Here is a 27,912-nt window from a genome sequence, read left to right as displayed (position 1 = left end):
CAATGAGTTGCCAAAGTTTTTTGTTTTTTTTGTTTGTTTTTTTTGGTGTACTGGGAATACTCACACATCTTTGGCTGACTCAGATGGACCTGTGGAAATAAACAAACATACAGATTAATCATGCCACATGTTCCCTTTGATCATTATATACACACACTAAATAATTTTAAAGGAACATAATGTATTGCTCTCTTAAATCTGCTTCATCCGCTTATAACCTCCATTAAATACACATTCCCACAGGTGCAGACCTGGTTTAAAAGAAAAGTGCTTAATTAAAAATAAGCATTATTTGTGAAGTCCTAAGTAATTAATGGTATTATAAACTCATTATGTTATTATTACAAAAATCTGCCCGACAACACCTTCCTTATATATTTATGATACAAATATAGAAGGAAGGTGTTGTCGGGCAGATTTGACATTCGCTGGTATAATGAGAGCTCTGTCCAATGTCTGGTTGTCAATCAAACTATATGAGTCATCAAGCTAACACTAGTGTGTGTAGTTCTTAAAGTTAACTGACGGAGTTATGCACCTATTGATAGCATAATGGTAAACGGGGGAACATTCTTTTTATCTGTATCTCCACAGATATAATAGACAGTCTTAATTACACACTGTTAAGATTACCTGTATATCCCCACGAATTCCTGCAGCCACAAACCTGATTTTTCAATGCAAATTACATCTTTTCATCCCTCTGTAATGCTTAAAATTATACTCATTTTTTGACGACTCCACTACAACCCTCACAGAGCAGTCGATATCGATTCATGCTCATTCCTGCCAAGGCTCCTGTTTATTTGCTTGCTCAAGTGAGATGACTCACACTGAAGCGTGTTCAGATTGTGGTCTAACTCTCTTGATTTTTGAAAATTGACTGAGGACAGAACGTTCACCGACACACACAGACACACACACACACACTTGTCCATGTCCAGCTGAGAGAGATACGTCAGTCTCATCCTCTGAGAGGTTCACATCCCTTTCCAGCAGTGTAAACAAACACCATTCATGAATTTCATTTAGTCTCAATGGACTTCCAATATATACTTCTATATCATACTAGTTGTTTAACGATTAGATCTATATATTTAAAACCTGCAAGGACTGGGTTGAGTGAATCTTGATGAATGTTTCAGTCCTGACAGACTCTCAAATCTCCCATTCACAACAGTGTGTCTGGCCAGCAGCCAATGGTTTTTGAAGAGAGAGAGAGAGAGAGAGATACGACTAGATGGCTAAACTCAAATGAGCAGACATGGGTTTGTTTACAGAGCTCTCTCTCTCACACACACACATACTTGTGTACACTCGCACACACAGAAATAAGGTCAGAAAAGGCACACTTACCTGCAGCTGTGCTGCCAGCGGTGGAATTCCCACAGCCCATGCTTTAAAATTGACCAAAGTGAATCTAAGAGATGGACAGTCCAGAGGGGAATGAGAAGGGAAAAGAGAAAGAGATTATGGGAATTAGACAGGAGAGGGATGAATGGAGGGATGAGGAGAGAGTGAGGATGAGAGAAGTGCAGTCTGAATGTGTCTGAGCTGATATACTTCCCTTGAGTCTCAGAGAGAGGCAGGACGCTTGTACGGGGGGAGAGAGGGAAAAAAGAGAGAGAGAGAAAGAAGGGAGGAGGTTGGTGAGAGGTATTCCTCCACCCTGGCAGGGTTGCCCAGGTAACAGAGATTGTGTGCATATGTTGGGAAGAGGGCTGATAACACTGTTGGAAAGGCAAAGCTAATTAAAAGAATAAAAATGCGATGTGTGCAAATTGCACATTCTCTTTAGAGCAGTGGCTCTAATACAGGGGCCAAGGAGGCCAGAGCAAACTTTTACTGGGGTAACATATCGTCTGAAAAATAGATTTTAGAAAAGTTAATTTATAATACATACCATTCATACAATAATAGAATTTAATAGTTTATTAATAATTAAAATAATTTGAAATTATTTTAAAACAATAAAAAAAGCCAAATTTTTTGTTAATAAAAATACATTAATATATAATAATAATCAGCATAGTTTCAAATTCAACAAATAAAATGCTAAAACCAACATACTGTGCAAAATGTAAACTGAATAAGTTTACAACACACACACACACACACACACACACACACACACACACACACACACACACACACACATTAAAAGCAATCAAAGGTGACGCCACTACAGAAGTATCCTGTCTGAGAAAATGACAGAATTACATTTATATGAATTGTATCTTATTAGGAGCAGCATACGCCACAACCACACACCGTAAATGTCTCCGTATCCATGTTCCCATTCCTTTTAGCAGGCAAGTGAGGACATAGACTAATTATACATGCTGTTTTTGGTTGAAATTGGTCTCCGAGTCGTGTATAACACAGAACAAAGAAGAAACAAGACACTCAGGTGATAAAAAGTGCTGACCAGCGATACAAGAGCATCGGAAAATATTAAAAAACGACATAGTGTGGACAGACACTACGGATTAAATCCATCCTGAGACTTCAAGAAAAAACAGATACATAGGCATCTAGGTGGCGAATGCACTGGAGTGTTTAAAAAGCACAAATGGGAAGCTTTTAAACTTGGGAAGGGCATGAATTATTCGTTAAATATAGAAAATGTTAGATCTGTAAAGTTGTCTTCATCCTGATAAATTCTGGCTTATAACTTTAGTTATTTTCTCTCTCTGTATTCAGCCGGTAATGAGTCATACACTTGGCCTTTTCATAACTGTTATTTCCTTTCACCATGTGCCTTCCACTTAGATAGATTAAAACTTCCTGAGAATGCTTAATGGTTTACAGTCATCAGGCCAGTACACAACTCCATTTAGACCTTAGACTAGTCAGCGTTATTCTTAGTCACAGAAAGGAAGGCAGTTTTTTTTTTTTTTGCACACTCTTCACAGGAGTAGTTAATGGCATTGAGATCACAGGAACATAATTAATATTTTTCTCTCATTTTTTAGTCCAAGCTATAATGGGTGTAAAATGGATCCATTTGGGCAGCAGAGGGCAGTATATTAACATTGTTAAGTGTTTCTAGCTAATCTAAGTAAACAAATTTGGAATTGGCCCTCTATTACTGTAACAGAACACCAAAATTCAAAATAAATCCAACAAAATGAAGAAGAAAAAAGGTTAAAGTGTCCGAACCTGAGGAGGAAAGAGTCTGAAAATAGCCGGAGATAAAAGAGAACAAACAACTTCGGCACACAACATCTAATTCAATGTACTTCAGCTTGTTGTCCTCCCGTAAATGGTGTCACAGCCTCGTCTTTATGTTGGAGTCACTGACACACGTTCATGTTTCACTCACGCCTTGGACCAGAAGTGATCTGTGTCCTAGTTTACTCTGAAAGCTCTCAGGCCTTCAGGCAGGACCATTCAGAGAAAACAACAATTAATGTCTACTTAAAAATAAACCAATGAAGTTAACGGTGTGGAGAGAGAGAGAGAGAGAGAGAGAGAGAGAGAGAGAGAGAGAGAGAGAGAGATGCAATCCTATATTTACCTCTTCTTTTTTATTTTTTACTGTAATTGTCGTTTTCCCATGTATCCAGTGTACAAACAAACATTTAAAACTGTTCCCCTTTTCCGCTCCACTCACATACTTCCGTTCCAGCCTGACTTTTAGACAAGTAAAAAAAAAATTGAAACAAAAAAATTTTTGTTGGTAGAAGAAAAGTTCACAAGCAAGAGTGCTGTTGTACTGAATATCAGCGGTGCAGTCACTCAGCTAAACAGAGTTATTTGAGTATAATTTCTATATTATTATAGTTCTTATTAATATTTTGAAGTAGCTTTTTTCATATTTTAACTTTTCATTGTAATGTTAGTCTCATTGTGTTTTTGACATGTTTGTAGTTTATGCACTTTTGACATACGTAATATTAATTTATATGGCTAAATAGTTTGTAATTAGCTTTATTTCAATAATTGTAATACGTACTTATTGCCAAGGGATTTTTTTTTTTTAATTATTTTTTTATTTTATTTGAATTAAAAACATTTTAACCAGTTTTAGTTCCCAATAACACCGGTGTGTAATTAAATAAATATTCATGCTGTCATTTATTTCAGACTGAGGTGCATTCATTTCCTGGAAAGCACATCCAACACATTAACACTGACAGTAATGGCTTGACATAATACAGTACAAACCATTTACAGTCACTCCCATCTGCAGTAAGTTTAATGTGATTGCTTTCTAATCTACATACATCAGAGCTACCTGTACAATCCTATTCCCTTTAGTATTGGTCTCTAGACAAAAGACGGTTTAAAATGCACTTTTGGACTTGACTCATTGATCTTAATGCCTCTAAATTTGGTCTTGATTGTTGTAAAGGACCCGTCAGCTGTCTATATTGCTTGAAAGCAAACATTTATTAGTGCATGGACCACTAAAACTACTGATTTAATAAGGACTATTCATTACTAGTTAGTATTAATGGGTTTTTTACCAACCATAACAATAAAACGTTTAAATTGACTGATCATTAAAACAAATTAAGAAAAATTATCGCCTGATTCTTACCTCATCACTGATGTCATCTACACTCACCTAAAGGATTATTAGGAACACCTGTTCAATTTCTCATTAATGCAATTATCTAATCAACCAATCACATGGCAGTTGCTTCAATGCATTTAGGGATGTGGTCCTGGTCAAGACAATCTCCTGAACTCCAAACTGAATGTCAGAATGGGAAAGAAAGGTGATTTAAGCAATTTTGAGCGTGGCATGGTTGTTGGTGCCAGACGGGCCGGTCTGAGTATTTCACAATCTGCTCAGTTACTGGGATTTTCACGCACAACCATTTCTAGGGTTTACAAAGAATGGTGTGAAAAGGGAAAAACATCCAGTATGCGGCAGTCCTGTGGGCGAAAATGCCTTGCTGATGCTAGAGGTCAGAGGAGAATGGCCCGACTGATTCAAGCTGATAGAAGAGCAACTTTGACTGAAATAACCACTCGTTACAACCGAGGTATGCAGCAAAGCATTTGTGAAGCCACAACACGCACAACCTTGAGGCGGATGGGCTACAACAGCAGAAGACCCCACCGGGTACCACTCATCTCCACTACAAATAGGAAAAAGAGGCTACAATTTGCACGAGCTCACCAAAATTGGACAGTTGAAGACTGAAAAAATGTTGCCTGGTCTGATGAGTCTCGATTTCTGTTGAGACATTCAGATGGTAGAGTCAGAATTTGGCGTAAACAGAATGAGAACATGGATCCATCATGCCTTGTTACCACTGTGCAGGCTGGTGGTGGTGGTGTTATTGTGTGGGGGATGTTTTCTTGGCACACTTTAGGCCCCTTAGTGCCAATTGGGCATCGTTTAAATGCCACGGCCTACCTGAGCCCTTTATGACCACCATGACCTACCTCCCTTTATGACCACCATGTACCCATCCTCTGATGGCTACTTCCAGCAGGATAATGCACCATGTCACAAAGCTCGAATCATTTCAAATTGGTTTCTTGAACATGACAATGAGTTCACTGTACTAAAATGGCCCCCACAGTCACCAGATCTCAACCCAATAGAGCATCTTTGGGATGTGGTGGAACGGGAGCTTCGTGCCCTGGATGTGCATCCCACAAATCTCCATCAACTGCAAGATGCTATCCTATCAATATGGGCCAACATTTCTAAAGAATGCTTTCAGCACCTTGTTGAATCAATGCCACGTAGAATTAAGGCAGTTCTGAAGGCGAAAGGGGGTCAAACACAGTATTATGGTGTTCCTAATAATCCTTTAGGTGAGTGTATAAAGATGTATCTAGAGTTGCAGGATCCTCATCAGGCTGCTTGCAAGTATCTCTTGGTTTGGTTCAGATTTCAGACCAGGGATATATTAGAAAATATAAGTATATAACAGGCCAACATACACATTTAAAAAAGGTATAGAACAGTTATTGTACAAAAACAGAGAAACATAACTAAGGTCCCTATTGCAATTTTTAATGCAGACACAATCACCACACAACTGATCATTATTACTCGTATTTGTAAGGCACTACCTGGTAAAGAAAGGCAAACAAGAAGCTTTACAATAAGCCACTGACACGGTAGCTAGACAACACAGGAGAACTGGCAGGAGCAGCGAGAAAAAGGAGAAAAGAATATGAAATCTTGGCAGTCTGGCTATATTTACAGTTCAAAGGCATTTCCTGTTGTGTCCATCATGCTCAGAATGGGCGGTGCCAGCCTCTGATTGGCTGCAGAGTGACTGTCACCGCCTACCTAAAGGCAACACGAATCACTCCCACTAGTAAAGTTCATGACTAAACAATATAGTCCACATTATTCTTTTGTCATTAAGAGTGTGCAGTGTTTGGCACAATTGAGTCAGAACATACAGGTAGGAAAATCGTACCATTCACAAATTACCAAAAAAATTCAGTTTGAGGACAGATTAAGATTACCATCAGCTGCCTTACCATTTTCTCTCTCTCTCTCTCTCTCTCTCTCTATATATATATTTTATCAATTAAATCACACTTTAAACTAAATAATTTGATACATATAAAACAACAGATGCATTAGATGGTTGCGGACAGCTGCGAAAAAAAAAAAAAAAACTTTGGTAAGCTCTAAATAAAACAAATTTATTATTTTTTTAAAAGAAAATGTCCCCCCCCCCCCCAAAATAAAACAGTACCAATAAACTGAATTCAATTCATTCTATGATATCATGATTTAATTGGCATATGAGTCGCTCAGTCCAAACTATTGCTGTTAAGGCAAACGCTGAGAAAGTCACGTTCGTTCGCATTTCGTAATCACATTCAAAGAAAATTCTCTACCATTCGTGTGTTACACTTCTTTTTAAGAAAGGCAACCAGCAATGTAAACTTCCTTGATTGAATCGGTCTTGTATTGTTGATTTAAAATACAAAAAAAAATCATAATTGTGTCATAAAATAAGGCAAGCTGTGTGTCGAAGTGCACATATAATAAAAGCAAAGATGGTGCAAAACATAAAAATGCAACTGCTGGATCAGACACCAAAGGAGCGGGAGATTAAAGCTTCCTTGGCCTTTGTTCTGAGTGTCTGCATGTCGTGGATCAAATGTGCTTGCTTTGTTTTTGAGACTTGGACAGTCGCTCTGCAATAATGGCCTCTGTTCTTTTGAAGAGTGGTTGAATTTGAAATTGACTCAATGACATTATTGTACGGAATCACCGGTAAAATACAATAAAAAATTTTGGGAGGGACAAAAGAAGCACTGGCTCGGACATCAGCATCACAGACACCAATACAAATCGATAGTGCTACCACAAACAGAACCGTGAGCCAATGGCCTTAAAGAACCCACAGGATGTGACAATCACTGCACAGGAATGAAAGTGGCACTTAAAATACACAGGAAAACAAAACGGTGCTCTTCCACAGAAACAATAATCAATTTGTTTTGTCTAAAGCCTCTCTCTCGCTGCCTTAAGTGTAAAAATATATTTACATATAATACTATTTTATTTCATCTACACAGGTAGAATATACCGAACATCTGATTATTGGCATAGCAGAAAAAAAAAAAAAAAATGCTGGACTTTCATTGTGCAGGTGCTTATCTGAGAAGTACCATAGTGAGTTTTCAATTTCAGCAACATTTGTGATGTTCCCCTCAGCTCAGAGTTTATATTGGTCCCACTGAATCAAGAGCAAAGCTGAAAGCCATGAGGAAAGGAAGGGTCCGCTAATAGTCTGTGTTCCACCTCGCTTTTTCTTTCACTCGCCGGAGCAGAGGCTCCATCAACCAGAGAGTCCTCCAGAAGGGATGTTCTTATTTTTGAGCCCATTAAATTGAGCTGCGTCTTGGACTTAGTGGCACTTCCGTCTCCTATCTCAAGTCTGGGCTCCCGACACTAAAGGTCGGTCACTTTATTCTCCAGCGCAGCGGCGATCTGCTGCAGTCTGAGGGTCAGCTGTTTGCTCTGGGCGGCAGGGTCATCCTCCAGCGACGAGATGATCTACGGGTGGCAAGGCAAGAAAGAGAGATATTTGTGCTGTTTTACTCATTGACCTCAAGCAAGAAATATGTGTAGCAGAGGATGCGAGTCGGTATGGAAATGACCGTCGCCTCGCTCACATACTCTGATGTGTAATAACACCTACCCCGTCGTAGTACTTGCTGGCATACTGGTAAAGTTGGTGCAATGCAACCTGGGTGTTTAACTTATCTGTGTGAGACTGGAGGAAGATAAAATGCCAAATCTGTTATTTACCATAACATGCAATCGATCAAATTAAATTAAATATAAAATTACACAAAATAAATAAAAATTTAAATGAAATAAATTAATGAAAAATGTTGAAATAAAAAAGGGGAAAAATAATAATAATAATAATAATAATAATAATAATAAAAAATTCAAAATATAAAAAGTAAAATAGGAAAAATAAGAATAAAACAAAATCAAATTAAAATATAAAATTACAAAAAATAAAATTACAAAATATATTATAATAAAAAAATTAAAAAATAAAAATGAAAAAGTATATAATAATAAAAATTAAATTAAATATAAAATGGACAAACGACAACATAAAACAAAATAGAAATTACATTAAAACAGAAAATAATAAAAAATAAAACAACAACAAAAATATAAAAATGACAAAATATAAAATAAAAATGAAAACAGAAAATAATAAAAAATAAAACAAAAAATATATAAAAATGACAAAATATAACAAAATAAAATGGAAATTACATTAAATAAAAATGACAATATATATATATATATATATAATATATATATATATATATATATATATATATATATATATATATATATATATATATATATCTTTTAAAAATATAAAATAAATAAATAAAATAGAATAAAATAAACATACACGTGAAATCTCTGCAAGGTGCGTGTTCATGTCTTGATCACTGACTGGAACCATCTGCCGGACGCCTTTGTAATAACTGAAGAGCAAAGAGAACATGGTTACTTTTTCTGTGATTACATATGTACAAACTGTTGATCAGAATAGAAACCTACTCATCAACCATCTTCTTGTAAGTGGAGATTTCCTTTGCATAAAGCAGTTTGTTGCTGGGGGACTCCTGTGAAAGAGAGATCAAGAAAGGGAACATGAGACAGAAAGCCAAGATGACATTATAGGATTGATAAAGTACATCATCAAACGTTGCTGCTCACCCGGGTAAGTTTGTGCTCACTCTTGGTGCAGGCATCCATGAAGGTCTGGGCGATGACAGACAGAGAGGCGTCCACCACTTCCGTCACATGAACGTCAAACATGAAGTGAGGGTTTTTCAAAATGTTCACCCAGAACCGTAGAGGCAAACTGCAGAAATACACACACACAGCCCATACATCAATTTCTTTGAAGATAAATTCTTATTAAATGACAAGAATGTATCTTAGGACAAATTTACCTAAAGGACAAAACTAAATAAAAATGTATTTAAAAAAAAAAGTTAACATTTAAATGTGATTCCCCAAAACAAAACAAAAACAACATGCACTGTAGGACAGTAACAAAAACAAATAAAAACAACAAAATTAAAATATAAATAAAAATATATATAATTTAAGTAAAAAATAAACCATTTGAAGCAGGGCCTACCACTAATATATTTTTTTTTAAAGTGCATTGTTTTTGATACTTATGGCACAAATTAAGTAAAATATTAATATAAAAATGGCCCAGATTTGCCAGTAAAACTTAAGCTCGGAGTACCAATCAATCTAGTTTAATGAAGACAACCACAACAAACCCTCTACTGAATAGAAATGCCATTTTAATTTCAACTAAGGCATTGTTTTTTTTTTGTTTAAAGGATTGTAATAACTTTATCTTCATTCCTCCAGAGCTGTTTTTAATCCCTTGATCTAGTGCCTGTATCCGCACCTCCTCATTCAATTAAAGACCATCATTTGTTAGAAAATAGTTACTGTATCTCAGAGTTTTTGGAATGAGATTTTATTATAACGGCGTCCCAGAGGCACTGGGCAATCCATACGGAGTCAATACCAGAGTCCCGTTGGCCTTGACTTAGAACAAACCCTTGAAAATAAATCAAAACCTTGTTCGTGACTTACCCAGCAGTCACTGTTCTTCTGCAAAACAATAATGAGAAGGGTAATTTAATGAGCTGCTGATGGCAGTGGATGAGAGAGGGGGAGCAACAGAGAAAAGAGTACGTCAAGCACGCTGATGCAGACCTAACCTGTCAATCTGAAGACACACTGTGAATTTTTTATCAAGGCTTAAAGCCCAGATAATTTAATCTGCCAAGTTAAAAAGAGTTAGGATCAGTTCCCTCCAGTGTTTTCAAATCTCTTAGGATGGTTTGTTCTTTTTATTGTGAGAACTGGATTTTAGTGGTTAGTTGTATGTGAACAAGTGCCTAGCTATAAATGGATATGTACTGTCATTTACCCCAAATGTTAGGCAGTGTGCTTTTAATTAAATGTGACCCTGGATCGCAAAACCAGTCACAAGTCGCACGGGTATATTTGTGGCAATAGTCAACAACACACTGTATGGATCAAAATTATTGATTTTTCTTTTATGCCAAAAATCATTAGGATATTGAGTTAAGATCATGTTCCATGAAGATATTCTGTAAATTTCCTACCGTAAATATATAAAACATTTTGAATGCAGCACAATCACGAAGATAAATTGACAACTTTAAAGCTGCAGTCCGTAGTTTTCCCTCTTTGTCGCCATCTCTGTTCGAAATCTGCAATTGCAGTTATTTGCGGAATTATCAACTTTACGTGCGTTGTGCCTCGGCATGGCACAGCGCGGATGAATACAATGTTTTGAGGAGAATGTGAGGCTGTCAATCACCACGCCGGTGTGGATACTGTCATTCGCAATCACAGATTCTACTTTTTGGAAGTATGAATTTTCACCGAATGTCATCTGAACAAGTAAGTAACATCCACTTTTGTTCTGAGTCTGACCAACTAAGGGAAAAAAGCATTGCAGTAAATCATGCTGATTAAATCTAACGATCGCTTATCATATCACATAAAACCATGCAAATCATACTTTGTCCTCAAATTGTTAATGTTAACAACATCAGCATTGCGTGACTACATTTAATTCCCTTCTGATACGTATCCTTGTTTTCGCATGGGCCGGTTGCAGTCTCTTTTTTTTTTTGTTCGGGTGAATCTCCAGTTGTCACTGGTGATTGTCGTTTGAACCTTTCTGGATCCGCCATCAAACTGATGTTTAATTATATCAAGTGCTGTGAAAAGGCTATAAATCTCCACATCCAACATCCTCACACGCAATATAGCCTACTAGCCGAGACTCCTTTATGTGTACAGATGTGACGTAATGACGCAAAGACATGCTCGAATTTCCCGCGGAAATCCACCAGTACCACTGGAATTAAAAACATTATTACAAGCTTACCATTTTGAATCGAGCTACGGCAAGCAGATAGTTTTGAACACTGGCTGGTTATGTATTTGCTCAAAAATTTATTTTGGATCATTTTTAACCCAAAAAAGCTACGGACTGCAGCTTTAAATGTGATTTTCTCTCTGTTTCGATTTTTTTGCACCCTCAAATTCCAGCTTTTCAAATAGTTGTATCTCGGCCAAAGATTGTCATATCCTAACAAACCATACATCAATGGAAAGCTTACTTATTCAGCTTTCATGCTGAACGTGATGTATAAATCTCAATTTAAACAAATTTACCCATGTGACTGGTATTGTGGTCCAGGGTCACAAATGTGAAAGTTATTTTTAAATCGCACAGCCAGCATAATGTTCACTGAATTTACAATCAATTGTTATTATAAAAAAATACATTTAAATATATAATATAATATAATATAAGGCAGGGAATTTACAATTGTTATTATAAAATACATTATTTATACTGTATATTAATACATATATATTTAAAAAAAATGTTTAATATAATATAATATAATATAATATAATATAATATAATATAATATAATATAATATAATATAATATAATATAATATAAGGCAGGGAATTTACAATTGTTATTATAAAATTAAAATACATTATTTATACTGTATATTAATACATATATATTTTAAATAAAATGTATAATATAATATAATATAATATAATATAATATAATATAATATAATATAATATAATATAATATAATATAATATAATATAATATAAGGCAGGGAATTTACAATTGTTATTATAAAATACATTATTTATACTGTATATTAATACATATATATTTTAAATAAAATGTTTAATATAATATAATATAATATAATATAATATAATATAATATAATATAATATAATATAATATATGTTAATTTACCATGAATTATTTTCAAATACATAGGGCCTACATGTTGAAAAATGTCTCATTGTTTACAATGAAAGTCAGTGAAACTCCTGAAGAAAGTAAGTTAACAGTTTGGAGTGACATGACATGAGAGTAAATGATGACAGAATTTTTCATTTTTAGCAGGGAATGTTCAGAACTGTTGAGTGTTACACAGTTTTAACAGTGTTTCATACCTGTTGGTCTTCCAAATGTGGATGGTCTCTTCATCAACATTGTCATGTTTTAGAGCTTGTTCATCCAAGAAGTCAAAGAAATACTTGACTGCAGGTGGAACCACAGTCCCGGGACACAACACGCTGCGGAAGAAATCGTCCACAAACTGCTGCAGTGTGCCCTGTAACAAAAACACAGCACATTGCTTTCTATTTCACCTCAGTCGTTTCCAATTAAATGCAAGTCTAAATGTGAATGAAATGTTCAAATGTACAAGCAAATATTCAGTCTACTATACCTTCATAGAGAGCAGTCTGGTCAGGTAAATCTCAGTGATGGCTTTCGTCGTGGCCTTGTCTTTCATACTCCCCCTCTTTGATTTCACTTCGTCAAGCTCATCCGCTGGTCTCACCAGGTGAAATACTTTATCGTCCTCCAGCAAAGCATTTCCTGTTCAACATAAAACAAGCACAATTGAAGGACTGATTGCTCTTCCTGTGTGGAGAACAGTTATTTTAAACACTTATTCAGTCCATTAGCTTGGATTCAGTTCCACCTTACTGTTCATTTAGTGCACCAGCAGATTTCATTCATTCTGTCAATATGTTTTGGACTATTAAGGGGATCAATAAGAAGCAATGCACTGGTGTCATTAAAACACAATTGGTGGTAGCAGTTTAAGACTTCAATACACTTCAAAGTCACTAACTTTCTTCGTGGTTGTCTTGATTCTGGTCGAAAGACTGCTGGGTGTGCAGAACTCTAGACAAGACAAGGGTGGCACAATCCCTCACCTAACACAAACACACACACACACACAGAATACAATATATATCCATCAATTCAGACACAAAATGGTATTAGTTTTATATTAGTAGTATATTTTCAAAATTAACTTATTTTTTACATCTGATTACTTAAATATGTCGTTTTTTTATGCCTTTAATAAATAAGAATTAATAATAAGAATAAAAAAGTAATAATAATATAATAATAGTAAAATAATTAGTAGGAATATTTATATGTGGAAAATAATACTTTGTATAATAAAATTCAATATTTTATAATAGTATTGTAAATATATAGTGGTATTGTATATTGTTTAATAAAATAATACAGAATATCAATATATTAATTTGAATAGACTGACAATTATCGCACAGTGACGTGCTCTTCAAGACAACATTAATCAGTGAGAAACATAAGAGAGTTTCAATTTTACAGTTTCTGACAGGAAGCACTTATGCAAATACTCACATTGTAATGGGCCAGTGTGTTGATTCGTTTCCACCTTCCCTCTTTCTGTGATGTCAAGTCCAGATCAGACAGGATCTGCCCTGTAGAGCCAGGGCGCCACTCTGTGGCAAGAAGAGAAAGTAACGTCTTACAACACGGTATGAGGGAGGGAAAAAAACCCCAACAAACTAGGCACGAATTACACTTGACAACCTGAGAAAAAGAAAATCCCTGGCTGTTTTTTCCCTACACTACTTCTTTTTAACCAGATTCGTCTGTCTGATGGATGATGCGAGACATCGGCTTTAACAATTCAGCACATTTGGAAGAACAACTCATTAAGAACTGCAGGAGTGCAGACCGACATGCACAAAATCCCACCATTAATCAAACCGCTATCTGTGCAGAGCCGGGATTAAGCGTGTCTTCCTCCAATTCCTTTAAATGCAGCACGTTGTTAATAAAGAGAGCTATTTATGCGTGTTACTTTCATAAAGTTTAGAAGCTTTTGGAAATGTTCCTGCTGTAATGAATCATAAGTGCTGGGTGGCAAGGAAATTCAAATGTATGCGAGGTCTAACCGAGTGCGACGCTGTCCACCGTGGGTCTCTGGGAGTAGGGCAGATTCCTGTACACCTGCTCGATGATCTTCTCCTTCACCTGGGAGATGCTGTCACAGTTCAGGACTTTGACAGGGGTCACGTCGGGACCCTCACCGTGAACCAGCACCTGCAGGGTCTAAAAAGATCAAATAGGCTTTAGTATACTGGTACCATCAAGTGTACAAAGGTCATCAAATAAACAAACAGATAAGAATCACTAGGCTAAAATCTTGGTTGTAATCCGCTAACAAAATAAGAGTATCGGTTTTGTTTGTTTTCCAAGATCGCATGAATCGTTCTCAGCCAAAACAGTTTCCTCCAGCGGATAATGGCTGTTCAAGTCCCCGAGGAGCAGTTTTACGGTCGAGAATGAGATTACAGACTCACTGCTGGGCAATGAAATGGTGTTAGGAGAACAATGATGGACACACTAACACTGTCTCTGCTTTCCTGAGTCTCCCATTCTGTATTAACAAGCTATCCGTTGAACGGGTCCCTTACTGACCGTTTCTGCTAGGAAACCACTTTGTAGACATATTAGGAGTAAACAGACATGCCACACACTTCAGAAATAAGTGTGGTTTCTAAAATGTGTTTTCCAGGTAATTCCATCATACTGTCCTAATGGAAATGAGAAAATAATACAAGTACTCACCAAAATACTGTACTCAACATCATCCCCCAGAAGTCCCGTGTCGTTTAGAGTGTACTTGGCTTTCTTCATCTTGGCATCAACTGGACCTTTTTCCACCTGATGTTTAATGGCTTTAAAGAGCTTATAGAGCGGCTCACCGGCTGAGTCCTGCAAGAACACATTAGTCAGCCTCCATAACCAGAAAACAATTGCTGCAATTTCTATTTGTAGCAAAATTGCTCACCTTCAGGAACTGGTAGAGACAAATGGACATCCAGTTACACAACATCCTCTCCACAACCGTCTCAGACCTGAACAGGAAACACAGACCGACGATATGCCAGTACAGTGAATTTCCGAAAAAAGAAAAAGAAAAAAAAAGCTTTATCTTGCATTCGGATAAATTATGATCTTCATTTGAACGATCCTGATATTGATGGTTAAAAATCACAAGAACCTACTTTTCTCAGTGTCTCTTTTCAGTGTATACATTAAACAACAGAACACAAGCTCAGCACACAATAACAAAACACAACGAAACCAGTGTAGAACGATTCACAAACAAATGACACGCTGGTTCAAAAAGACACGCTGCCAGTGTAAAACACTGCCCAGTATAATTTACAGCATTATATGGAAGAAATATATAAGCAAAATGAACATCAGAACAAAAATATACCTAAATAAATCTGAATCAAATTGAATCAAAACAGGAATCAAACTGAATGGCGAGCTTGTGAATTGGAATCAAATTGAATCAGGGACTCCCTACTAAGGTTGTTTACTCGTACAATTTAAAAGGGCCAAGTCTATGATATGAAGTCTAATGTCATTCATTATTGTGTTCAGTCACTATATATAGTGATAATTATTGACACATGAATTTGATTTGGCGTCGGTTCTGACCTGCGGAGCATGAGTTTGGGATTCTTGCTGTGGACATATTCCTCCATGAGCTCCAGCAAGAGGGTTCTCATGATGTCCGTGTAGTACTCCAGCTTGCCATGTAGCGCCACCGTCAACAGGGAGGCAAAGTAAACCTTATTCCTGGCATTGAACTCCTGCCGGCCCTCCAGGGTACGAATGAACTACAGCACACAGATATAGTACATAAGTCAGCTAATACATCAAATCCAGTAGTACACAGATATAGTAGAGCAGAAAACACATTTCAGAATGTCATCAGGGTGTAGTCTGGAAACAAAGTTAAGGTCTCACGTTGATGAGGAAGGTTTTGCTGTTCAGGAGATTGGAGAACTGGTTGAGCGCCTGGTCTACAATGGGTCTGCGGGATTCTGGGATATCCAGCTTGCCAGTGATCATGACATCGTTGGCTCCATCTTTGGAGGGCAGGAAGAAAACGCGGTTGGTGTAGTTCTTGTAGTCCAGGAATGGGATTCGAGCTTCACTCAGATCACTAGTGTGGTCCTCCATCTCTATCATAAGATCTAAGAGAAACAGAGAGCTGGTACTTTCAGAATAGCAAAAACTCATCTTTGTTCTGCTAAAAAACAAATATTTGCTGAAGTGACAAGCAAAAAAACAAACAAAGCAAGTCAGAAAACCACATGTAATTCATAGTTTGTTCATCCCAAGACAAAAAGACTCAATTTGAATACAAGATGATAAACTATTTGAGAAGCAGGAAAAGGTCCGCCAGTATGAATGGCTTGAGATCTTACCAGTGAACTCTTTTTTACAGCGATCTCGGACACTCTCTTCTAAATTCGCCAGCTGGTTTTTGATCTTCTCATACTCTCGTTCTGCCTGCTGGCTTTTCCTCCTGTACACATGCAAAAACAAACATTCATTTTAATCTTATTTACTGCTTATTATGACTTATGCATATGACTTAATGTTTTATTGATAGTAGAGAGAGAGAGCGAGAGAGCAGGAAATCCTAATACTGTTTATTTGCTGTTCAAAGTGAATTTTAATTTATGGTTTGATTATTTTTTTATCCACTTAATTTAATTTACTTATTATTAATCAATTTAAATACAATACCTTTTTATTTTTTAATAACACTTGAGCATAAGGACAGGAAATCCAGATAATATGTTTATTTGCTGTTAACAATCAAAGTGAATTTTCATTTTTTTTATTTGATTTACTCATTATTTATTATTTGTTGACTTCTTTATTTGTTATATTAGACAGAAAGGAAAGGAAATGATAGAGAGAAATGGAGGGAATGAGACCATATGAAGAAAACGTATGTCTGAGCGTGTGCGCAACTCACTAGACCATAGCTTTGAAATCAAAGTTATTAAGTTCACATTATTACGGTCTGGTGCACTCTGAGGTTTGTTACCTGTAGCAATAGACCGACGCTGCAATGAAGAGGACCATGGGAATGAGGACAGCAGGAATGATGATGTAAAGAGGAACCTCGTATTTCCTCTCAAAGCGTACAGAGCCGACTTTCCACTCGCCTTTTCCGAATTTGATCTGAAAAAGACGAGAAACTTTGAACGCAGGGTAAAATTGGTCAGAACAACTGTGATTAAAACTTGAGGAGAACAGTCTCTAACCAGCAGCTCCATGGCCTCTGAGCTGGTGTCTCTGCGATGGCGTCTGGAGGTGGATTTAGGAGGGCTGGAGGGGGCCACAAGGAACAACTTATCGTCCTCTAGGATTGTCACGTTGCACTGCTCATCGCCCACAAACGCCTGGGCCTCATTGGCAGTCATGGCTTTGGAAAAACCTCGACCCTGTAACAAAGAAGCAATGAAGCAGTGATTTTTTAGAAAGCACAATCGCCAGTTACTGAAACAAAACCCTCTTATATCATCTTTACTGTAAAATAGCGTTAGAAAAAATACTTGCATTAACATTGATGATGCTGCCTTCCGTGATGGCTTTTTCACGTAAATCTTCGAACGAGGGGTCTGGATGGTAAACAAAATGAGTCAAGTTCTCCACCAAGTTGTCTAGCTGGATGATGGTTCTTAAGGAAAGGTTCACATATGTCTTGTTCACAACCGGAGAGAGGAACTCCAGCACGGAGTCGGTCTTGCTGCTAACTTCTTGAACGAACTGCAGGAAAGAAAACAAGTCAGTTTATCTCTGTATAAAACACATTTCACAAATGTCTGAGCACTAAAAAAGAAATGAGACAGCATGGTGTCAGCTGCGTGATGAATGTTGTTTATTAACATTAAGAGAAGGGAGATAGAGGGAAGGAAATATTAAGAAGATGCAGACAGAGGAGAGTGAGAGAGGAAAGGGAACTCTTCAGCTTGGAACCAAGCAATGAGTTATGACAGCCAGACATTTGATCAAAAGGAAATTGCACGAAAACGAAATGCTGACATTTCTTAAGTCGAGCCAATCAATAACATCTGACAGAACAAAAACAGGAAACCAGAAGATTTAAAATTAAAGCACAAGCAACTTATTCAGTTATCGTAATATTAAAGAGATGAAAATGAAAATGCTTCCGATAAACGATTTTGATTTCGAAAATGATTTTGATCCTTTTTAGAGCCTGTGGTCACTACGAACAACGAAAATACCTGTTTGCCTTTTATATATCTTTATATTATTCATTAATATTTTGATTTAGCTTTTATTTGGATTTATTTTTTATTTTTGTATTATTAAGTTTTAGTCATTTTTTATATTTCTATTTTGCTTAAATGTATTGTTTTAATTTGAGTAATTTGAATTTTATTTCACTTAGTTGCCAAGGAAACACTTCTTTTTTTTATCTATTTATTTGTATTTATTTCCGACTCTTTTCAATTAACGAAAGCTATTTTTAATCGTTTTAGTTAACAATAACAACGCTGCATCCAACAGGTTTGGAATGACATAAAAGTAAACAGTGACATCTGAACTTTGAATTTTTAGGTGAACTATTTCGTTAAGGAATTCGTTTCGTTTCAAATTCCAGCCTTGCTTATTGTAAGAGACCACTAACTCGACCACAGATCGGTGCAAAAGCATCAAGACAAACATGAGACGCACCTCCATGTCGCCAGAGTTGGGATTTAACTCGTCAGAAGAGGGCAGCACTCGCATAGTGGCTCTTTGCACCTGATCAAATCCAGATCCCATAACTAAGATCTTACGGCCTCCACTGAAAACACACAAACAAACATAGACATGTAGCACTTATATACACAGCCATTTATTCTCACCCATGGACCCACCCCTGTTGACGTCTTATTTGTGATCAGATTTTCAAAGCCATGGCATTCAATGTTAGAAATGCCTAATAGCGAGCGACAGTAAAGCGACCTGTATGTGTGAGCAAAGATTAAGAACGGACTTACCAAACAAAGCTGGCCTGTGGGGCGTACTCTGTAACTTTGGGATTTGTTGAGTATTCGAATCCGCTGACTTCTTTGGAAGTCTCCTTGCCGTACTTCACAATAACAGGGAACTTATCTGAAGGAATCTTCTGTCCTTTATATGGGCCTGTTTTGCAGGTGATCTCCTTGTCAAATGTCAAACTACATGTTTGAAAACAGAGGCACAATCAGGATTGGACAAAGATCCAAATCTTCCAGAAATCTACTGCTTGCTTGTTACTCACACTTCACAAGGCTCTTTGTCCACTGTGATGCTGATGTCATCTTTACTTGCCGTGTCTAGGTACTGTCCTGTGATAGTGATGATGGTTCCTCCAGCAGCTGGGCCTTTAGAGGGGGACACAGTCATGGGGACAGGATCCTTGAAGATGGGAAGAAAACTCTTTCTGTTAACATTTGCTCACTTACAGCTCCCTGAGAGCTCATTTTTCTACATCAGACTAGCTTTATTAAATATTAATAAGGCTATGTATGCACAGTCAGTGTTTAGGAGAAAACATAACTTCAATTGAAACTCTGAAAAGATATAACAACCTATACATACACTACATTTTGGGGTCAGATTTTTTAATGAATACATTTATTCATCAAGGATGCACTGAACTGATCAAAAGTGACAGTAAATACATTTTTAATGTTACAAAAAATATATATGTTAAATAATTTTGTTCATTTTAAACTTTTAAATAAATGTTGGTACATCATATATTATATATATATATATTCTAGAATGATAATTTTTATCAGGCTCGTATATTTAAGTTCAATCATTTCACTTAAATGGCAATGCAAATTACCTATTAATTGTCATTTAAGTGAAATCACTTAACCTAAATATACAAGCTTTATAAAAATGATCATTCTAGAAGAAAATTTCAGATGGCACTTAGAGGCTTTTGCATCTGAACTCTTGAGATATTATATATATATATATATATATAAAAGTAGGAAACAGTTACTTTAAATTGCAATACTATTTTACAATATTATTTACTGTATTTTTGATTACAAATGCAACTTTGGTGAACATACTGTAACAGACGTCTTTCAAAAACATTATAAAATCTTACAGATAAAAAAAAAAATAATCAAAACCTATTTTACTTTGTGACTTATTTCCTGAGCGAAACTGAATATTCTGCTCTATTTTGACCTTGGAATGGATCATTTATTAACAAATTAAATCAGTTTGATGTCTTCATTTTAAATTCAATTTTGATTTCAATCATTTTAAAATCATTTACAAGATTTCTTTGGTCAACCATCCATTTTGCTGGTTAACAGCATGACAATGCTGATTCACTGGATCAGCAAGGGAATTCCTGCTAGTCTAAACTGGTCTTTTCAGGGGTGCAACAAATTAGAAATAAGATTACAATCTTAGAAATTAGAAACAATCTGATGAGGCCACAAAGTCTTCATAACAGAGAAAGCAGTTACCCTATAAGTGAATAACCCGTTCGACACTCCTACTCTCCCCTCTTTCACTTCCACTTCCACTGGCCCGGCTTGATTCGGCAGGGGTGAGGAGAAAGGCCCAATCTCACATACCACACTGAAACACAACGGTAGAACAGAACTATAAGCTAAACAGCTATTTCTAACTTACATATACAAGATGGATGCATTTTAAATGCTCTATATAATCAATGCATATTCATCTAATATGGTGTTCATGCAGTACCTGGTAGAGACGGAGTATCTCTCCGGCTGATGTGTACATGGCACTCCAGCCACAGTGATTTTCTCAATGTCCTCCTGCTTGATGCCCAAGTTAGAGCCTTTTATTGTAACAGAGATCTTACCATCCATCGGCCCATACCGGGGAACAATCTGGAATGAAAGCAGAACAGCAAAGTTAAAAGAGACCTATAACACTCAAAACCGTAAACTAGAGTCACAAAGATTACCCATAACCACTGAGCCCTTGAGTGATACAGCTGCTTCGGAGAAAATCGTTTGCCAGATGACAAATAATAAAACACCATCAGGCGCGGGCGGCGCGATCATTAGAGTCTCAGATGGATTCAACAAAACACTAAAGTGAGAGACTGAGATTGTGACTACCAGAGCAGCCATCTATATATCATTTAGGCATGAAAAATTGAGAAAACGATGAAAAGGAATGGTGTTTTCTAGAGAAGATGAGAGAGAAGATGAAGAGTGGAAATTTATGAACTGCATTTGAACCGGGAATGACGATTTGTAATCGCTGACGTCATGCCAATGAGATGTTCTTTGATGCATTTTGGAGTTTAGTTTGAAGTGTCAATGAATTTTAACAAACTATGTGCATTCCTAGTGTTAGCAAAGTTTAAAATAGGGAGAAAAACAAGAAGACCGGTCCTCACATCAGTGATCTTTGGAGGTGGACACTGCTGCAGCTCCGTGTTACACAGGCTTCTGTAGATGCAGGATTTTGGGGTGTCGCACCACACGCAGTTATACTTCGGGTCAGCGTTCTTACACAGACTGCAGTCCTCACGTCTTACTGAACAATTGTAGAGCACCACTGGGAAGAAAAATAGAGGAAACAAAACAACACTGAGACTGAATTCATCATCTTCAACAAAATAAGGCTCAAAATTGTCCTTGGTCTTTTTGTTTTGTAGAGGAATAAACATTTCATTAAACACTGCTGTTTACCAGTATGCTTTCAGAAATTATGAGTTATGCAAATTAGGCTGTTTATTGTTGTATGTGGTGATTTATTAGTCACATTTAGCACAAAAATTTGTATTCAAGTTTGATGCTGTCACCAAATTGTCCAATTGAGGTTCTCACTGTTTTTATGGCTGATAAATAATGCTCAGAATAGGTAGGCAAAGCGCACAATAAATGTTGAAATTCAGATACGGTAAAAGCCGTTTCATTACCAACACGTGCTGTAAGCGTTAGACCAATCACAACAGACTGGGCTATCTGACCAATCAGAGCAGAGTAGGCTCTCGGAAAGGAGGTGTTTAGAGATAACAGATCCTTTATTGAACCATTTCAGGCACTGTGAGAAAAGAGGCGACGCTGCGATGTATCTTATAAGAAAACAGTTTTTTGATCTTGGATGCATGTAAACTTATTGCAAAAGACCTCCAAAACAAACTTAGAAACCTTTAAAATAGCATAACAGGGACACTTTAAATTAGTTCACCCATAAATTAAAAACTATTTGAAACACTTTTGTTTTTTTGTTTTTATCTAAAAGATGCCATTTTCAAAGTGCTTATCTGCTAAACTTGTCCAAAACATCCCTAGATATAAAAACAAGATTCATAAGATCAGTTTCCAAGATGTAAATGATAACTTATGTTAATCTGCTTATTTTAAGTCATTCATCAGATGTGTTTCAGGGCCAGATTATCCATAGACAGGATTGGGCGAGTGCCCTGGGGCACCAGCCAATAGGGGGGCACCCAGCGTCTGATTATCCAATGGGCATTATGGAGCCAAAGCAAGTGGAAGAAAAAAATCCTTCTTTTTTTACATTTCCGATAACGGAGCGTATATTTGCACTAAGTGCCTGTCTTTTTGGCAAAAAGACGTCCGCCACTAAATGTCTACAGTGGCATAGGTTGTACGGTGTGAGGTGCTTGAAAGTAGCTTTTGATGGGTTCGACCCGAGTTCGAATCCGCCTCTTCTCCCTTTTCCCAACAGATATGAGATATAAAAGGTCTCTAGCATTATATTTTGCCAACCAACTAAAATCGAAACCGTGATATAGCTTTGTGCCTTTATAAAACAGCACAAGACTTTAATTAAGTAGCCTATATAGGCATTATGTTAGTGCTGTGTGATTTAAAGAAAAATGTGCACTTTGCTCACGCGATCAGCATGGTGATCTGGTGTTTTCTCCAAAATAAAAGCTCAAGGGTTTATTTCTTGCAAGTGAAGAAATTAGGACAAAAGTATTGTAATTTTCCAATACTATAGTGTAATGTAAAATATAATTTTGAAATATTAATTTTCATTTATACAGTACATGTATAGGCTATATGGGTTTTACGTCATAGTAATAATTATATAAATCATTATTCTATTATTATAATAATTGTTTGGCATCCTAAAACACCAGTGATAATGTAATGTAGACTGAGACTCTATATCATAACCATATCAAAAAGATGTTTGAGCCCTCTTTAATGTCCAGGTACAAGTCAAAGCTTTTTCTTTGTTAGCTCTTCATTTTGAGCTCTCAAATTGCACCAGATTGATGCATTTAACCTTAAAATGTACAACAGCATGCCCCCGAACCCCCCTTGAAGGACAGAGGTTCACCCAACATAGTTTTACAAAATCCTATGGGAAAGAACAATAATTTATGAACTTTACTCCACCATAGTACAACAAAGTTCCTTTTAAGTCAGTAAAACTGTTAATGCTTAATTAAAATGTCCTTCGAAAAGACATTGTGCCCAGGGGCCTCTGAAATTCTTAATCCGGCCCTGATGTGTTTATACAACCTTTCCAGATATTGAAGATCCACATGTTTACTGGATGAATGCAGTTTCAGAGAAGTTTTCCTGCCTTTAACAACTATTATGAACCAAATTCATTTAAATATACCTCTGAGGGTGCTGTCAATCATCCTCTCTGTGTCTTTATCCTTTATGTAGAACGTCACATTCACCTCTGGCTCTTTGTCATACGCAAACTGGCATAAAAACAGCAGAATGTTATCATTAAACATGCAAACAGATACAGACAAACACATCACCGTATCTGGAACAACTGTGTGCCGCAGCAAATTCTCCCCTGATGTTTTTGAGAACCGGATCACCATGTGTTTGCTACGCCCACATAGGACTGAGTCTTACACACACATGCAGCTCAATAGCTGTAAATGCCATATTGGCTGCTGCTCAAACTTCAGAAACAAATCAATGTGTGAACAGAGGAGAAGGGAGGAAGTGAGGGAGACATAATAGGAGGAGGAATACGAGTGGAGAGTACTGACCTCATATCCCTCAAATCTGTACTCTGACCCCTCAGACACCACAGTCACCTCGCCCACCTGTTTCATGAGCTCAGTGCCAATCTGAAAGGTTTTGCCCTGAGAGAGATGGAGAAAATGTAATGCTGTTTATGCAGACTCTTTAAGAAGGCATTTTACTATAAAAAAACATTCATTTTTTTTACTTTTGTCCTTGGTAGTGATGTGCGGAACACGATTATATCTGCGGACACTGTGGATAATATGAGGGTCGGGCGGGCCAAGTAATAAAAAATAACATTCTGACTAATTACGGATGGGTCGCGGGTGGATGAGATAAATCATTAATGATGGATATATTAATGTGTTTAAAGCCTAATTTTTCGTCAGGCAATAATTTTCAGACTTCATTAAGCTACGTACTTGCTGGGGCCACTTGTTTAAACAGCAATGGAGGCAAAACAGATCCGAGAGAAATTTCAAAAAGGAGAATTAAAAAGTGTGGGAGCGTTTTAAGTTAAGTAGTTATCCGGGATGAATCAAGTGCTGGGTATGTGATATGTAATGGCTGTGAAGTGCTGTATGTATATGACAATAAACTAATAATGCCTATAAAGCCCAAGCCTTTTCTTGGGCTGATGATTTCTTTATTTATCCGCGGATTCGGATGACGTTAGAGCTGATCAGCACATCACTAGTCACTAGAAAGCTACATAGTTGGGCATAGATTCATGTCTCTTATATCACTTCATATTTATGTATATGCATTATTGTTTAAAAGTTTGGGCTCAGTATGATTTGTTAAAAGAAATTAATTATTTTATTCAGCAAGAAATTAAAAAAGTGAGAGATCTATTTCAAATAACTTTCTATTCAGCAAAGAATCCTGAAAAAAATGTAGCACGGTTTCCAAAAATAATAAGTAGCACAATTGTTTTCAACATTAATAACATCAGCTTTGCCAACACAGGAAAAAAATGTATCAAATAAAAACTAAAATAAAAAAAAGTTATTTTACACTGCAATAATATTTCACAATTTTACTGTTGTTTGATCAAAAATGCAGCCTTGGAGAGCAGAAGAAACGTCTTTAAAAATCTTACAGACCCCAAACTTTTGAACGACACATCAAAATAATTAGAATTATGTAAAAAAAATTGATGAAATTTAAATCTTTATATCATTTTCATTTATTAACAGTATTTAGAAAGCATCCGTTTAAACAGTGGGATAATGCACAGCCACCAGGTCATTATCATAAAACAAAAAACTTTTTTGTAAAACGCATTTTCTTCAAGAACATCTACTGAAACAATGCATGTACTTTACCGAATATTTTTCTAGATTTTTGCCCTGAAATTGGATGGGAGTTTTGATGCCAACAGGAATAAGCAGAGGTTCAGGGATCTCAAACTGAGGACACCTGTCATACTGCAAAAATAAACAAAGGAAGAAAATCAAATAAAACTATTATTAGTCATGTTTTGTCACCAGAAGATAATCGCTCACCATATATTACTGCACAAACAGGCATATTAATTTATACGCATGCATTCATTAACTATCATCCTAACATGACTCACCTCAGTGTGTTTGATGATAAGATCTCCCCCGACAGACTCAACACTATCACTGCATGTGTGATCACGAATGTTCCACTGGCAGCCCCACTTACTGGTCACACATGCGATGCACCTGCAGAACACACAACCGACCAATCAGAAAGGAATTTTTAATGGAATAAACATTTTTAAAAAGCTGCCTGATACTCACGGAGTATTCTCCGATCTTTTCACCACGGCTGCACAGTTGTAGAACTCAAATGCACTGGATGCCACTTCAATGCCGTCATTCACTGTGATTTTCACTGGCACTGCCACAAAATCTACACATGTGCATATGGGAAATGGGAATCAAATGGGCTATTAGGTATGAGTAATTCATAAGACCAATTCTGAACTTTTAGAGCTCAACGGGTGGTTGAGTCATGGTCATGGGTTCGATTCCCAAGAAAAGCATGCCTTGATAAAAGCTTATTTAACTCTAGAATCAACAAGTAATAGATTAAGCTTCAGTGTGATTTTTTTTTTTCATCTGATCAGTCTCCAAATTAAAAATCACAAAACTAGGAAATTACAAACATGAAGAAATGAAAAATTATTCGTGCCTGACGGCATTTTTAGGCATTCTGCTCAACAAACACCATCTGTTTGTTCAGGGAGTAAAGGAGGCAGTAAGAGGAAGGCTTCACAATAGGTGATTATTAAAGTTAAAGGCAAACATGTAGTTCTCACCTTGTGTCTCAGGTGTGGGCGGGATTGACTCAGAGGTCGGGAGATCACAAATGACCCGTGTGCCTTCCATAGTAGCGTCACTTCTGTGGTCACCAAACTCACACATAAGTCTGTCAGGACTCTTGATACTGGGGAGGGAGGGGATGTTAATCTTCACCTGCAAGTTTCAACCAGAAAACATGGATTTAAGAGTAAACATATAATAAAATATATACAAATATGTTAAATATACAAGTTCTCAAACATTTTGAACATCTGAATTTGTGTTTTCTAGTTGTTTATGGTTATTGGATGACAGTTTGTAAATATTAAATATTTAGGGCTAAATATAAATACCTAAAATAAAAAGGTAATAATAATAATTTAAGTATAATTAATAAAAACATTTAATTTATTATTAATAATAATAATAGTAATAATAATACATATAAAAGTAATATTATTATAAACATGATTTTTTTCAATCACTTAATACGATTTTACTGATTTCCATAACTTCTGAAAATCACAATTTTTAAATTCTCTGTCATTTTAAGGTTTTGCATGACTGTGGGAATCCAACAATATGCAATGTGAAAAAGAAAGATGAAATAATATTGATTTCAGCAAATCAGGAGTATACTGTCATTATTCATTACAACTGATCTAGGAAGTCAATTACGGAATACAGGAAGCCTCATCGATCAACCATGACCATTTGAGTTTCTTCTAAGACATATTAGAAATGCATGAAGAGTGCTCTGTGCGTTCATGTGGTATGAATAGTTTCAGGTGCCTTGTTTACTAACTTTATCACATCAGCTCATGAAAAAAAGATTAGATTCACAGACTGGATCTGTTACAGCCAGTAAATATCAATCCTGAGTCAATCCTTAAGAGGTTAGGGTTTAAAATAACGGCAGACTGTATCACAGCGTGTACGTGTTATGCTTCAGTACCGGTGTCCTTTGCGTTTTCTTGCAGCTGATGTTGGGGGGCTCAAAGGACTGAATGGTTACACATGTTTGTTTTGGACTCCACAACCAGGCATTCTCTCCATCTCCATTGCGACAATCCTTCTTCCTTGTACAACTGCAGGAGAAAAGCAGATAAACATGGGTAATGAGCCACACTGCATTTGCTTTAACTGGACTGAACACAGGTATGTAACAGCACTAGCTAACATTTAACAGACAACTCCAAGACTTGGATTACGGCATATTTTAGAGGTTAACATAGATGGAAGTCACATGACCCAAAGGAGCAATTTATATTTTATTTGGCAGTAGAAATATCAAACTCTGTTGTAGTGTGGCAGTGTTATTACTTGTCCTGTCTTTTACTGGACAAGAAAGCCCAAATGTTGTTGTGCTTTTGGTAATGAAATGACCA

General features: G+C 36.5%; 1 protein-coding gene across 2 annotated transcripts in view; it reads right to left on the bottom strand.

Annotated features, from left to right (window-relative positions):
- Positions 1-6,210: 6,210 nt before the first annotated feature.
- plxnb2a.1 (plexin b2a, tandem duplicate 1) overlaps positions 6,211-27,912 on the bottom strand; it is a 97,379-nt gene continuing 75,677 nt past the window's right edge. For both annotated transcript variants that reach the window (XM_079868137.1, XM_079868138.1), the window contains 31 exons: positions 27,480-27,612; positions 26,542-26,698; positions 26,021-26,132; positions 25,831-25,942; positions 25,577-25,678; positions 24,272-24,367; positions 23,881-23,968; positions 21,671-21,831; positions 21,004-21,152; positions 20,760-20,874; positions 19,544-19,680; positions 19,281-19,460; positions 18,973-19,084; positions 17,830-18,039; positions 17,535-17,714; positions 17,315-17,451; positions 16,683-16,783; positions 16,219-16,448; positions 15,907-16,088; positions 15,245-15,311; positions 15,022-15,168; positions 14,346-14,502; positions 13,786-13,886; positions 13,238-13,322; positions 12,827-12,978; positions 12,549-12,709; positions 9,197-9,344; positions 9,038-9,102; positions 8,886-8,961; positions 8,142-8,216; positions 6,211-7,996 (listed from right to left, as the gene is read on the bottom strand). In XM_079868137.1, coding sequence (XP_079724263.1) covers positions 7,892-7,996; positions 8,142-8,216; positions 8,886-8,961; positions 9,038-9,102; positions 9,197-9,344; positions 12,549-12,709; positions 12,827-12,978; positions 13,238-13,322; positions 13,786-13,886; positions 14,346-14,502; positions 15,022-15,168; positions 15,245-15,311; positions 15,907-16,088; positions 16,219-16,448; positions 16,683-16,783; positions 17,315-17,451; positions 17,535-17,714; positions 17,830-18,039; positions 18,973-19,084; positions 19,281-19,460; positions 19,544-19,680; positions 20,760-20,874; positions 21,004-21,152; positions 21,671-21,831; positions 23,881-23,968; positions 24,272-24,367; positions 25,577-25,678; positions 25,831-25,942; positions 26,021-26,132; positions 26,542-26,698; positions 27,480-27,612 — 4,033 coding nt within the window. In that variant the 3' untranslated portion in view covers positions 6,211-7,891. The remainder of the gene's footprint in view (positions 7,997-8,141; positions 8,217-8,885; positions 8,962-9,037; positions 9,103-9,196; positions 9,345-12,548; positions 12,710-12,826; positions 12,979-13,237; positions 13,323-13,785; positions 13,887-14,345; positions 14,503-15,021; positions 15,169-15,244; positions 15,312-15,906; positions 16,089-16,218; positions 16,449-16,682; positions 16,784-17,314; positions 17,452-17,534; positions 17,715-17,829; positions 18,040-18,972; positions 19,085-19,280; positions 19,461-19,543; positions 19,681-20,759; positions 20,875-21,003; positions 21,153-21,670; positions 21,832-23,880; positions 23,969-24,271; positions 24,368-25,576; positions 25,679-25,830; positions 25,943-26,020; positions 26,133-26,541; positions 26,699-27,479; positions 27,613-27,912) is intronic.

This window comes from Squalius cephalus (assembly GCF_949319135.1).
Source record: "Squalius cephalus genome assembly, chromosome: 4".
NCBI lineage: Eukaryota > Metazoa > Chordata > Actinopteri > Cypriniformes > Leuciscidae > Squalius > Squalius cephalus.
This window is presented reverse-complemented; position numbering and strand designations above follow the sequence as displayed.